Source organism: Eptesicus fuscus, chromosome 4 (assembly GCF_027574615.1).
Source record: "Eptesicus fuscus isolate TK198812 chromosome 4, DD_ASM_mEF_20220401, whole genome shotgun sequence".
In the NCBI taxonomy this organism is placed as follows: Eukaryota; Metazoa; Chordata; class Mammalia; order Chiroptera; family Vespertilionidae; genus Eptesicus; species Eptesicus fuscus.
Window position 1 is genome coordinate 4,938,500 of NC_072476.1, and position 14,508 is coordinate 4,953,007.

Consider the following 14,508-nt stretch of genomic DNA (forward strand, 5'->3'; position numbering starts at 1 on the left):
TCTCACTCTGACATCTGCATGATGCAACTGGAAACGTGATTCATCGGACCACATGACTTTTTTCCAATGCTCCACTGTCCAATCCTTGTGTTCCTGTGCGAATTGGAGACGTTTTATCTTGGTAACTGCAGACAGCAAAGGTGTTCAAACAGGCCTTCGGCTTCCATACCCCATACGATGCGGTGTATGGCTAATGTGCCTACAAACATCAGATGGTCATAATAATCTGGCCACTCAGTGTATGTGCTAACTCAGTAAACCTCACAGCGACCCTGGGTCACCATCATCTGCACATCGTAGGGCGCGAGCTGAAGTGCAGAGACGGTAAGTCAGTGCTCAGAGTTGGGGCGGGACCCCCGGTGGCCTGTTTCTAACGCCCACGGCTTCTCCACGGGCCCAACTGGCTGTCAGTGAAGGGTCACCCGGCACCCTCTGCCCTGGATCAGGCGGTCGGGTGCGTGAGCGGAGGTGTTGGGCCTCGCTTTGAGGAGACGGCTGTGGGAACTGGCGGAACAACCTGAAGACGAGTCGGCTGTAACCTCCCGTGTGCGTCCTAACCAGGGGCAGTCCTCGCGTCCTCTCGCACCTGCAGGTCTGCTTCGGACCCTGATGGTGACCGCGGAGCTGGACCTCGCCTCCAGATGCTGCCGCTAAGACAGCGCCTTCCCCTGGTTGGCAGAAAGCTCAGTGATCCTTAGCCACCCCCGCCCTGCCCAGCTGAGATTAAAAGGAAAACTGTTTCCTTTTCTGGGCCCCAGGGCCACCTCCCACCGCTCACTGCGTTCTCGCGCCCGTTAAAGGGCAGAGCCTGTGCTGGGATCAGCAGTCCAGCAGAGATAAGCGTGTGCAGGCCAGCAGGTGCGGGCCCAGCCAGCGGCCCTCATGTCTGCAGAGGTGAGCCCACTGCCCTCGGCTCCCAGCCTGGCCCCCCAGGGTCACTGAGCGTTAACTCGAGGGGGCGGGGAGGGCTTCCCCCTGGCCACCCTTCCTCCCAGGCCCACTCCCTTCCCTTCTGCAGGCCGCCGTGTCTATGGGGGACCTTGAATTCGGCAGCGGCAAGGGGAAGGAGCCGAGCGTGGAGGGCAGGGCGCACGGGTGGTGGCATGAGCGCTTTGTGCGGCCCTGCCTGGTCGAACTGCTGGGCTCTGCCCTCTTCATCTTCATCGGGTGCCTGTCGGTCATCGGGAACCGGCCGGAAGCCGGGCTGCTGCCGCCGGCGCTGGCCCACGGGCTGGCGCTGGGCCTCCTCGTCGCCACGCTGGGCAATATCAGGTGAGCGGGTGCTGTGTTTCATCTCGCTCAGCCGGGCGCCGACCTGCCGCTGAGCGTCGGCGGGAGCCCCGGGCACCCACTCAGGCTCCGGGAGCACGTGGAGGCCGTGAGGGCTCACATCTAGCCCTGCAGCCCATGAGCTCTGTGCCCCGGGGCAAGTCACGCTTCCAATTCGAACCCCTCCACCCAGCAAGTGGGACCCTCAGGGGCGTTTAACATTACTTTGTCGCACGCTAACACGCATGTGACAGTGCTAGTGCCGGCGCTGTCCTGAGCACTGCAGCGTGAGCCCCGTGGCAGCTCCCCTCACGCCCCGCCGGCTGGACAGGACAGCGCGCCCGGCCTGAGGTTACACGGCTCATAAGCGGCAGAGCCAGGCCTCGTGGAGCCGGGGTCGGGGTGGGGGTGGGGGGAGGCAGGGGAAGCAGCGACGGGGAGGCTCCGTCCCCACTGGCTGCTCCGCGGCTGTGAGTGTGAGGGGGCGCTCCAGCCTCGGGGTTCCCCGGGACAGCAGCTGCTAGGGGGGTTTCCCACCCACCTGAGTGGTCCCGGCCCATCAGGTGGTGACCCGAGGGTGGGGGGCTCTGCACAGCGCCCATCTGGATGGGGCCCCGCCGGAGGCCCCTGGCTTCCAGGAGAGCCGGCCTCAGGGAGGGCGCCCGGCCGGGCGAGGCGGGCCGAGGCCGTGTTCATCTCACTCGGCGAACGGGTCGGAGTGAAGAACCCCACGTTCTGTCCCCAGAAGAAGAGGGGGAAAGAGAACGTTGACATTTCCTTTAAATGTCCCAGGCGCGAAGAGCACATGATCTTCTGTTCCCCGGGGCGGGGTTGGAGGCAAGCGCTGTCACCTCTTAGCTGGGCGGACAGGGGTCCGAGTGGGGATAGCAATGCCTGGTGTTCACCGAGTATCCCCATGTATGTACCGGAGCATGCGCACACGTCTTCATTCATTCTGTCTTGGCCACAGCCGCAGGACGCGGGGTCGGGAGGCAGAGAGGTGCGCTGCTGCCCAAGGCCCCACGGCTGCTCAGAGGCAGAGCTGGCTCTGACCCCAGGCCGCTGGCCGGGGAGACCGTGCTGTGTGCACTCCAGGAGACCGCTCCCTGCAATGCCAGCGTTTTACCCAGCCACTGGCTTCTCAACAAATATTTATTCAGCCTCCCCTCCCGGGCTCGCCCAGGCCCCGTGCCCGCCACTGGGCACCTGGGAGGGGGGGTGGCCGCGATGGTGCCTGTGGCTGTGGACTGGGCCCCCACGCGCAGGGCCGGCCGGGGCCGGGGGTGGCTGGGACACGCTCCCTCGGCACAGCCTGAGCCTGGGCCTCATGACTTCCTCCTGCTTCTGTGGTCACAGCGGTGGACACTTCAATCCTGCCGTGTCCCTGGCGGCCATGCTGGTCGGAGGCCTCAACCTGACGATGCTGCTTCCCTACTGGGTGTCCCAGCTGTGCGGGGGGCTGCTCGGGGCCTCCCTGGCCAAGGTGGGTGATCCCCTCGGGGGGGGGGGGCTGTTGGGGGGAGGGTGGGACTGTCCAACTCGCCTGTTTCCTCCAGTGGGACTGGGTGGGCCCCTCTCTACTCGGGACGGGACACTGGTTCACTCCAAACCCACCCGTTCTCTCCGCGTCTGCTGTCTTCCCTCTCCTGGTGCTGCCACGGCCCCGAGGCCGGTTTCCTGGATCCCACGGCGCTTCAGCCACGGGGCCTTCCTTGCCCCTTGAAGGGACTTCTTATGGGTTAGCAACGTCCTGGTCACGTGTGTTTCCAGAGTTTGTAAAAATAAGGTATTTTTGTCTTCTTTTCCTCGAAGAGGATCATCTAAGTCACAGAAGCTTCAGGCCCACTGGGACCACAGCTGGGTTATCCCCATTTCACAGACGAGCAAAGCGAGCTCCGAGAAGTCCAATAGCTCACATGGTGGAAACGGTGGAGCTGGCCGTGGCCCCGGGCGGTCTGACTGTCACCCTTTCCCGCGGTGGGCGTGAGCTCCTGGCCCTCTCCGCACCCCGCGGGCTGAGCGGCTTCTCTCCGCAGGCGGTGAGTCCTGGCGACAGGTTCTGGAACGCGTCCGGGGCAGCCTTTGTGACGGTGCAGGAGCCGGGGCAGGTGGCGGGGGCCGTGCTGGCAGAGGTCGTCCTGACCACACTGCTGGTCCTGGCTGTCTGCATGGGCGCCATCAACGAGAAGACGCAGGGTCCGCTGGCCCCGTTCTCCATCGGATTCTCCGTCACCGTGGACATCCTGGCAGGGTGAGTGCGTCCCGGCTGTGGGCTACGGTGCCCGGCCCTGGGCTGAGCCCGGCGCTGGGGGTCGGGCCTGCAGAGCTTACCTGAGGGGCACGGACTCCAGTGCCAATAGGGCAGGAAGGGAACGCCATGGGAGATGTGGCCGAGCATTAGGCAGGCAACAGGGAGCGCTGGGACTGTGGTATGTTTGGAGGCACCACTGTTCCCCTCTGGGAAACTGTTGCTCTGTAGGAGGGGCCTGGCGGGAACCTTCTAATTTCACTTCAAGGGAGTCAGAAGACTGGATTTTATGTGTAATTATTTCTGTGTTTCCGTAAACATTTCTGCAGGCTGATTGCCCAGCCGGTGGGCAGCCGGGCTTCAGCCGGACTCACCCCCATCTCATTTACGTTGAGCCGCTCAGTGGGCTTGGGAAGGGACTCGGAGACAAGGCTGGGGAGGTGTTAGTCCTCATGTTATGGAAGAGGAGACAGGCTCAGAGAGGACACAGTGACTTACTGAAGGTCACGGGGCGGCAGCAAATTAAGCGACAGATCTGGGACCAGAGCCCACATCCTGCTGAAGGGGACGAGGAGCCCCCTGATGTCCAGCTCTTTCTTTTCTCTGGGACACAGTTTCCCGGCTCTGCCCTCCCCCAGGTCATCCTTGGGAGGAGGAGTGGGGAAGATCTGCGAACCTGTGTAAAGTGTGGCAATGCTTTGCTGCCCCCTAGTGGCTCTTGGCTCACTTACAAGCCTATTGAGCGCGGCTATTGGAGGCGGGTGGGTGAGGAGCGAAGTCTGCAGGACCCGGCTTGAGAGAACGGGACAAAGCTCTGGACGCCAGCACCGAGAGGTGCACCTGGGCCACAGCCCCTACAGGAGCCTCGGGGTCACCTAGATTAAACACATGTATGCGGCTTACAGGCGAGGCATGGCTATATATGCGTTTTCTCATTGACTCCTGACAGCCCATGAGAGAGTCCTTTCACCTCAGCTGAAACACAGAGGTTAGAGGTCACACAGCTGGAAATAGCTGGGCTGGGTTTTGAACCTAAGTCCGCTTGACTCCAGAGCTCACATGATTGACAACTGCTCGACGTGCTTTATCAACTTGGGAGAGACTTGGCCTCCCCCCCACCCACCTTACACCCTCCCTCCCAACCCTCCCTCCCCCGTCCCCTCCTGCTGCCCAGGTGCCCCTGGTGGACATTCTCCTGGACGGGCATGGGTGTGGCCGACGCTGTGCCCAGGGGGTGGCCAGCCTTTCACTGCCCAGCGCTAGCGCCCCTACCTGTGTCTTCTGGGAACCCTCCGGAACCCAGGATAGGGCGGGAGTGTGGGAGGTGTGGAGGTGTGGAGGTGTGGAGGTAGGCCTGGCTGGGGAAGGACCTTGAGGGGAGCTGGGCCTGGCCGGGACCCTGCGGACGAGTGTGGCTGCTGTCTGCAGGGGCGCCGTGTCCGGAGCCTGCATGAACCCTGCCCGTGCCTTTGGACCGGCTGTGGTGGCCAACCACTGGGCCTTCCACTGGATCTACTGGCTGGGCCCGCTGCTGGGCAGCCTGCTGGTCGGAGCGCTCGTCAGGTAGGAGCGTGGCGCGGTCACTGCCCCGCTGGTGGGCAGCGGGTGACAGCTCCCGCAGCGCCCAGGCCGAGAGCAATGGGATCTCCCTGAGTTTGTAGAGGAGCAGAGGGAGCCGTCCTCAGAGGCAAATGTCATGACTCTGGGGCCTTTGGCCAGAGTGACAGACACCCCTCTCAGCACAGCTGTGGCCCGAAGGAGAACCTGTTGGCTCACGTAACTGAGGGTGCACAGGGAGCACTGGCCAGGCAGGCGCCCAAACAACGTGTCCTCAGACGGTCCTCTGCACAGGCTTCCCGCCGACGGGGGCTCCCCAGCAGAGGCCGAGGCGCTTGGCACGTCAGAGGAAACAGAACGACAGCCGTGGCCGATGGTCCCCGGTGTGGCTGCCCAGCGTGCGTCACCTACCCCTGAGTCAGCCACGTGGCCGTGGGGCCAGGCACTCTGCTGGCTGTTTGCAGCCTGAGCCTAATCCTGGCCTTGGGGTGAGGTCCAAGAGCAGGGGAGGAGTTGCTCCCTGCAAGGGGTCATCCAACTCCTGTGGTTTTCACATGGAAAACCACATACACGGTGCCCCACGAGCACGCATGGCCGGGACCTCATTCCCCTAAAACAGCGTGGACAGTGCTCCATGGAGCTGTGCAATGGATAATAAGGTGGGTGTTGTCAGAGGGATGCTCTCTCCCTCCCTGGGAGCCTCCAGGATCCGTAGGGGCCTGTTCTTCTGTTCCAGGTCGTGCAGGGATAGGGTCTGGATCGGCAGGTGGGCCTAGCCTGAACCCCTTAGCCCATGGCTTAGTGCAAAGCATCCCCGATTATTGCCTGCTGCTTTCAGAGGGCGGAGCTGAGTGTCTCCTGGAAAAGGGCTGAAGCCAAGCAGAGACACCCCCCCCCTCCCCCCAGCTAGAGGTTGAGGCTGGAAAAGCTCAGGAAGGCGGCTCTCTGGAGAACTCGGCCTGGAGAGATGGACGAGGGGCTGGGCGACTCCCCCCTGGGGGCTCAGAGACTCACTGGGCCATTGTTGTTGTAGGTTCTTCATTGGAGATGGGAAAACTCGGCTCATCCTAAAGGGACGCTGAAGCCGGTGCTGGGCTTCCCGCGGCCCTGGCGCCCTTGGTCCTCGGCAAGTTCTGCACTGCCCGCTGCTGCACAGCCCCAGGGAGCGCGGCTCCTTCCCTGGCAGGGCCTGGCTTCTCGCTGGATGGCCTGCTGCTCGGCCCCGAGGTGCTCTAGGCTCAGAGGAGTGCCTGGTGCCCAGCAGAGCCCTCAGCCTGGGCAACGTGGCCAGCACTGCCCAGAGGGAGGTGGAAACAGCACGTCAGAAATGTTCTCCTGAGGGGGACGGTCCCAGGAGCAGAAGAGCACCTGGGCGAGGTGGCTGTCCATGTACATCAGTTCACTTCCGCCCGCCCTCCTCCCTCTCCCTTCCCTGGCTCCTCTGTTGCAGAAGGGCCTTCTGTGGTCTCTTTCCTCGCTTCCTGAGCTGCCAACCTAGCTTTGCAATAAATAGTCCCAGATTTCCTTCCACGGCCATCGCTCGCCTTTCATTTCAGAAACGGGCACTGCTGGGAGGTGCACGAGTCCAGCGTGGGCCTTGTTTGTCCAGTCTCGTGAAGGCTTGAGTGGAGCTTAGAATCCAGTGCCAACATAGGTCCTTAGGGTGCAGGCCAACCCAGAGTCTGTCTCCCACTTAGCTCTGTCCAATCTAGAATCCGGTTTGGATGCTGGTGAGAATCAATTCCAGATCACAGACCTCAGGACCTGCTGAAAGCGCCCAGGACTGCCCAGGACATGGACTGGCCCACTCACTGCGCTCCCGCTAGGCATGTGTGGGTGTGGGCTGGGCCAGACCTGCGAGGATTTCCTAGCAAACAGAGAGTGTGGCATAATACAGGTCTGGAGGGACAGTGGCCTTTGGATGGAAGATGGAGTATAATGATAAAAAAGGATAAAAAGACACGTTGTGAACTTCACCCCTTGTAAGTACAGAATATAAGAATCTAGGAGTCATTTATGGAAGATGACCATTATCCTATATAATAAAAGGGTAATATTGCAAATTGACTGAATGGCAGAACGACCGGTTGCTATGACACGCACTGACCACCAGGGGGAAGACGCTCAATGCAGGAGCTGCCCCCTGGTGGTCAGTGCGCCAGAACTGGGCTCATGGCTGGTGAGCGCAGTGGTGGTGGCAGGAGCCTCTCCCGCCTCTGCGGCAGTTGGACATCCCTTGAGGGCTCCAGACTGCAAGAGGGCGCAGGCCACGCTGAGGGACACCGCCCCCCGCCCCCCCCTACCCCACCAGTGCGCAATTTCGTGCACCGAGCCTCTAGTAGCAACATAAAAAAGTTACAGGGAACAATAATTCTCAACAACAAACAAAAAGCTCACCAGTTCTACAAGATGATCAAAATACTCAACTGAGTAAAAAGAAAATGTTCATTGGAGTGAAATCATCAATATAATAAGAGACTGCCTGTTGAGAAAATGGATCTATATCCCCAAACATCCAGAACATTTTTGGAGAAAAAGAGAAAGACAAATATGAATAACAACCACAAACCTAAAGAAAAAAAGAAAGAAAATAATATGATAGAAGCAGAAACAATCAAATTAGAACACTCACAAAGAGCAAACAATATTGAAAGTTACCATTTATTTTGGTGAAATGAATAATAAAATAAACCTTTGGTAAATCTAGTAAGTAACAAAGTAGTTACATATGCATACATATACATATATAAACACACACATACAACATGCATACATGTGTACAGCTAACATTTATTGTGTTTATGTGCCCAGACTGTGCAGAATGCTTTCCATGCATGATCTCATTTACTCCCTCAGCAGTCCTATAAGGTAGGGTACTGGGTTGAATAGTGTCCCCCCAAATTCATGAACACTTGGAACCTAAGAATATGACCTTGTTTGGAAATAAGAACTTTGTGGCCATACTTAAGGGTCAATGAAGGTGAGCTCACACTGGATTAGAGTGAGCCCTAAGTCCAATGCGTGTCCTTATAAGAGAAAGAAAAGGACACGCAGAGACACAGGGAAGGAGGCATGTGGGAGAAGGGTGGAGGCCACATGATACTACCAGGAGTCACCAAGAGCTACAAGAGGCAAGGAAGGACTCCCTGAGCTTTTGGAGGGAGCCAGGCCTGCCGACACCTTGATTTCAGACTTCTGGCCTCCAGACTGTGAGAGAAGACATTTCTGTGTTTTGTTTTGTTTTGTTTGTTTTTTTAACCAAGTGTGTGGGAATTTGTTATGGCACCCCAGGTAGTTTCTTTCACTCTTCTCCAGAGGAGAATGGCGATTCTAAGAGATGACATTATCCAAAGTTACACAAGTTGATGGAGCCAAAGTGTACGACCAGGTGTGTTTGACTGTAGAGTCCAGGATCTTGGTCCTCACACTTGACTGTTTCTGAAAAAGGGACAATATGGTTCCTGCCTTGTCTTCTACTTGCCTGAGTGTCCCCATTCAGAGAGGGACAGGAGGACATGCACCATAACTCCTCTCACTCCTAACTTGCAATTGGATTTGAAGTCCTGGGCTTCACATTGAGTTCTAGACCATGAGCTCTCAAGAGGCAGATCCATGCCAGTTCATCTTGGTGACTCCGCATTTGGCTTAGTGCTTGCTGCATAGAAGGGGCTAAGTACTCATTGACTGAAAGAATGCACAGGCTGATCTGAGGAACTCCCAAATTCATTCTGAGCACAACCCAAAATTCACCCATATCTCCTAAGTTCACCTCCACCGCACCTCAAGAACAAGGTCACAGAATTTTATTTTATTTATTTTTGTAAGAGAATGGTTATTGGGTGAATCACAGAGGTAGAAGAAGTAATTCCTAGAAGAAACGGGCTTAGCAAGCAAGTTCTAGAGGTAAAGGAAGGGCCCTTGGAGCTTGGGAATGAGGAAGCTGCTGGTAAGATGCCTGGGGCTGGGAGGGGGTGGGCGAAGGGGAAGGAAAAGGGAAAGTCCCAGCCCTACTGTGGGGAGGGAGAGCACACTCAAGGTCACAGAATTTTAAAATGTTAGAGCTAGACACTCAATGGTAGCAGTAAAAGGTAGTTGCTATGAGTTTGGATTCTGAGAAAGATATGAATTTAAAGCTTAGAACATTCACGTTTTTGCTGTATAAGCTTGAAGAAGCTATTTAATTTTCCTCAGCCTGCTTCCTTGTCTGTAAAACGGAAATGTTGCCACAGAATGCTTGTGAGAACGAAATGTACCGTATTTTCCAGCGTATAAGATGACTGGGCGTATAAGACAACCCCCAACTTTTCCAGTTAAAATATAGAGTTTGGGATATACCCGCCCTATAAGATGACACCCAGCATATAAGACAACCCCTGACTTTTGAGATTTTCCTGGGTTAAAAAGTCGTCTTATACGCCAGAAAATATGGTAATTCTTGTGAAGTGTGAGCACAATGCCTAGTACATTGTGAGTGGACAACTTGTCAGCTCTTTTATTTATTACTAGAGACCCAGTGCACAGATTCGTGTACTGGAGGGATCCCTTGGCTTGGCTTGTGGGGATTGGGCTGAAACTGGCTCTCTGACATTCCCTGAGGGATCCTGGATTGCAAGAGGGTGGTTCTTGGGTGACACACCCCAGAATTGGGCTCCCTCTTCCCTGGTTCCAGGAGAGTCACCTGAGAACTGTAGCTGCCAAGTCACCACACCTTGGCAGCTCCTGCATTGAGCGTCTGTCAGTGCACATCATAGCTACTGGTTAAAGCATCTGTCTCCTGGTGGTCATTATGCATCATAGCTACTGGTCAGATGGTCACATGGTTGCTTAGGCCAGTGGTCGGCAAACTCATTAGTCAACAGAGCCAAATATCAACAGTAAAATGATTGAAATTTCTTTTGAGAGCCACATTTTTTAAACGTAAACTATATAGGTAGGTACATTGTTATTAACTTAATTAGGGTACTCCTAAGCTGGCCTTTGCCTAAAACTCAAGGGGCCAAAGAGCTGCATGTGGCTCGCGAGCCGCAGTTTGCCTACCACTGGCTTAGGCTTTTATATATACAGACCATCATCTAATCAAACGTTTTGCAGCTTGCAGGTATCAAAATCATAGCAAGAGGGTGGAGTTTCTAAATGGACTTGGTACAAATGCATTTGCTCAGTCAACTACCCTTATCATGCTCTTTGGGCCTCTTGATGGGGAAAGGCTGGGAAGCACTCATACTGTCCAACCCCAAACCAAGAGAGGCTGGATAATTTGGCTATACCCACACAGTGACCTAGTGACAGAGCTCATCCAGGATTTTAGACACCGTCTAGTGTTCTTCCTACTGCAATAGGCATGTCCTGTTCTAGAACCTTGGGGTAGAAGTACTAATTCCTTCCTTTTTGCCAGAATTAGCTTGAGCCCTCACATGCCATGTTGTTGGGAAGCCTGGTATAAGGCTCTTGCACCTCTCCCTCACCAGATCTTCCGAGAACTCTGGGAGCTTAAGCAATCCAGAAAGGGAAGTATACCTGTCTACTCATGGAACTATTTTTTTTTTTTGTGCCTGACCTGCTGCCCCCATTGGGAGTGGTCCTCAGATGTGCGTGCTAGTGCTAAGTCACACTTGACCAGGCCAAGGGGTTTCTTGAAAGAGGGACCCTTTACTGACAATTCCACAGCTTCCACGCCAAGCACACCTGCGTGTTCCACAGGCTTTGTGTTGCATCCAAGCAACCTCAAGGCCGAGGCCTTTTGGGCCTGACCCCCATTCCCTGTTCCCACACTGCCGTTCTCCTCCAGAGTCCACCACCTCAGGATGAGTTTAGGTGTTTGCCTCTCTTGGAACCAAAGCCATGTTTCCCCTTCGAGTCCTCGGGCCCAATACGGAGTTTGGAAGTTGGGACTAGCCATGTTCCTATTAGTGCTTGAGAACAAAGCATTCGTTCTCCTCCCTCAAAGTCTAATTGTTTTAACTGATTTATAGGAATTGAAGATTTATGGCTCTTAGAGATTTAAAGTCTCTCATCTAATTCCAAGCCTGAGTCAGAGCACAGATCTAACGGAACGGGTGGTCAGTAATCTTGTGGGAGAACTCAGATAGGTCACCATATATGAGCCTTTATCTTAGCTTCCTCCAAAAAGGTTGTGGCTGACTACTCAAGGAAAACATGGAAAACTTACAGGGGCGCCTAGATGGTGTCTGAGCAGCTATATTTGGGCCTCACTGTAGTCGGCTTCCGAGTAGAGGCCTATGACACCTAGGTGAGAGAGGCACTTTGTCTGGAGTCTAGCTCATGTTTAGGTGACCCACCCCGTGGCTCTTCCTAGTTCATGAGAATAGTGGAAAATACATGCTCAGCAAGTAGCAAAATCTCTACATTGACTCTATGACCTATGGAGTTGAAACTGGGAAAGTGGAAGCCCCTGGAACCCTTTATACCAAACAGTAAATCAAAAGCAATACTGTGTATCTTTGGGGAAGTTGAGGAGTCTTGTTCCACCGTAAAAGGCTGCTGTGGGTGAGTGCTTCCCCCAGATTCACACAGAGTGTGAACCCAAGGCTAATCCTACCCTGGAATTAGAGCCAACCATTATTTGGGACAATGGCAATGGCTACTATCAGAGGCCAGCTGCACAGGAATAGCTGTGGACTCACAGAAGATCCCACTAGTTGTCGGGGAGAAGACTGAACTGGAACAAGACTGAAATTCTCTTTAGCTACTAGCATCAGCTTTTGTTACCTCTTAGACAAGTTCTCTTCTTCCTTAACAGAAGGCACCCAACAAATTATGGCAAAAACCAATGAGTCATTTATTGCAGACATTTATTTCACATATAAGTTTTCAAGAAGACATCTAAGTGAACATCAATACAAAACAATGAACAGAAAGACACTTATACCTGGAATAAATTCAGACAGGGCAAAGGCTTGTAGCTACACCAGTCACTCGGACCTACTGGCCCTGCGGCTTCCCCAGTTGAGTCTTGTCTGTCACTGGGCACCAGACCTCACAAAATAGGCTTTCTTTACTCAGCCAGCTACCGCATTGGCTATCAAGGTGACACGCGCCATCTTTCCTTCTCTCCTGAGCAAGCTCCTGGGCTGCGCACAGCATCCCTCTGCCTGAAGTGGGCAGTGGGCTCACTGGCCGGGCAGCCTGTTCTTACAGACTCTCCCTCATCCACGCCGTGCTCCACAGCCTCACAGAACCTTAGAGTCAGAGCAGTCTTGGCAATCAAGTCCAATCTCTCTTCAGATAAGTGGCTTCGGCCAGAGAGAGGATCTGATCTGTAGAACGACTCAGTAAGTGGCAGCAACAGGACTAAAACTTGTCTCTTTTGGCTTCTGGTCCAATGCTCACTCCACCATGGCAGGCAGCCTGGGCTGTGTAAATATGTGTTAAGTTTTCCTCTTTAAAGAAGTAAAGTTTCCTTCCAGATGAATAAATTAAGCTGCTTGTGTAATAAAATCAACAGTAAGAACTGGAGGTATTTGTGAGAGTAACAAAGCAAGCCTAGCCAGGGAATACAAGCCAGTTTCCAAAGTGCCTTGGGAAAGGTGTCAGAAAAGAAAATGTCTGTTTATTTATACCATTTAAAAAACATAGGATTTGAAACAATTTTCAAAGAAAGAAGACAGGATTAAATAAATATAGGTTTTAGGTAGATGGTTAAGGTAGGTTGTAAATTTTGTTGGGCTTTCTAGCAGCGAGAACAAAAGGAAAACAGTAAGTTATAAAAATCACAGTGTTTTTAAAAGTAACTTTTTTTTTTTTTTTTTTTTTTGCTCAGGATCAGAGCTGCAGCGCTGGTACTGAGCTCTAAAGCAAGCTTTCTCTACAATGGTCGTAAAGGCAGTGCTATGTGGTAGAATAGACACCACTCACTTTGACTTTCACATTCTTGCTGCAAAAGGATAAAATGCAAGGAGTCTTGTTGAATGGTGGGCAGGACCTTCTGTCTCCTCAGAGCAGAGACAAACGTCATTAAGTTAACTTGATACACATCTCAGCAGCCCATCTGCAGTCAGGAGTATTGCAGGGGAACCTAAACTCCACCTGAGCTTGATCCCAGACATCTGAGACTACACCGGAATCAGTCTCTCCCACAGGAGGAGGGCTGGGTGTGAACCTCTGTGCCACTAGGGAAGTCTGGGAGACAGAGGGAAAGAACAAGATCTTACGTGTGAGAAAAACACTTTTGCAAGTGAAGGTGGTTTTCTCATGATCGAGTCACTGACCTTTATAACTTGCATGTAACTGGCGTTACCTTTTGCTGTAATACTTCTGCCATATTTCAAGGTCCTTGAGTACAGGCACCGTGCTTCCTTTTTCATTTTCATATCCCTCACTGTGCCTAGAACATGGCCTTAACACACAATGGTGCTTAATAAATATTTTTGAGTAAATCACCTTTCCTGAATCATGCATCAATCGATATAATTATCAATCCTATGTACAAATTACAAAGTGGTGACTTCTATTAATGTGCACCTTCTCTAGAGTTTGAATTCCAGAAGGTCTATACAGTGTAAGCACACGCCACTGGCACTAACACATCTTATTGTGCTCGCTCAGCACACTACCAACACGAAGCTGCACTTACCATTAAGTCTATGATTTAGACAACACACACCTGAGACCAATACAATAATGTATGTCAACGGTAATTGAGAAATAAAAATGATTAATAGAAGAGAAAAAAGGAAAGAAAATCTGACAACACAGAGGAAGTTAATCTATTCAGATGTGAACAAGCATAACATTTCCAAGTGTAAAGGAGGACATTTATCAACGTTTACCTGAGTCACCTGCCTTCCAGCAGGCCACACCCTATGCTGGCACCCTAACTGCCTACCCCTTTTGGTACTCTGCTGAACAAGTTTCAACAGATTCAAACATAGTCAAAGGAAAAATGTTATCTCCAGATGTGTTCAAATAAGAGAGCACATGACAAAGGAAAGGAGAGATAAGATCAGAAGAAGCGTGTACCCACAACCCTGACTCTGGTTATCTTTCCACCAAACTATGACTTCTCCCTCCTAAAGCAACCAGCCTTGGGTGACCAAATTTCATCTAACTTCCAGAAAGGAATGAACTATTTATCCATCTGAACCCTTCCTTCACTATTTATTGGGCTCAGTGCTAGGGAGTTATCAGAAAGATTTTTCAGGTAAACAGGTAAATGAAGAAAACTAATGTGTTCTGGATTGGAAGTTTCTGCAAATATTTCTGCTTTCATGACCCTATAAATAAGGTCTAGAAGCCTCAGAAAAGAGAATATTTAACAAACAGCCCTGGAAGTGCTGGTCTGGACAGAGGTGGCTATCTGATCGGCCTAAGGAGTCCTACTGGTTTTAGAAATATTTAATGTTTCAGGTCTCTACTTCTTTCTACCCCCTAAAGTTTTAGGAAACTATGATTATATAATATTATACTAAAGTGTG

The 14,508-nt window shown here is 52.9% G+C and overlaps 1 protein-coding gene across 1 annotated transcript; it reads left to right on the forward strand.

The window, feature by feature from the left end:
• The first annotated feature begins 799 nt into the window (after positions 1-799).
• AQP8 (aquaporin 8) lies at positions 800-6,604 on the forward strand. The gene is made up of 6 exons (XM_008152771.3): positions 800-894; positions 1,019-1,272; positions 2,626-2,752; positions 3,306-3,520; positions 4,946-5,080; positions 6,108-6,604. Exons 1-6 carry the CDS (start codon positions 883-885, stop codon positions 6,154-6,156), a joined length of 792 nt encoding a protein of 263 aa, XP_008150993.2. The 5' UTR covers positions 800-882; the 3' UTR covers positions 6,157-6,604.
• Positions 6,605-14,508: the final 7,904 nt, after the last annotated feature.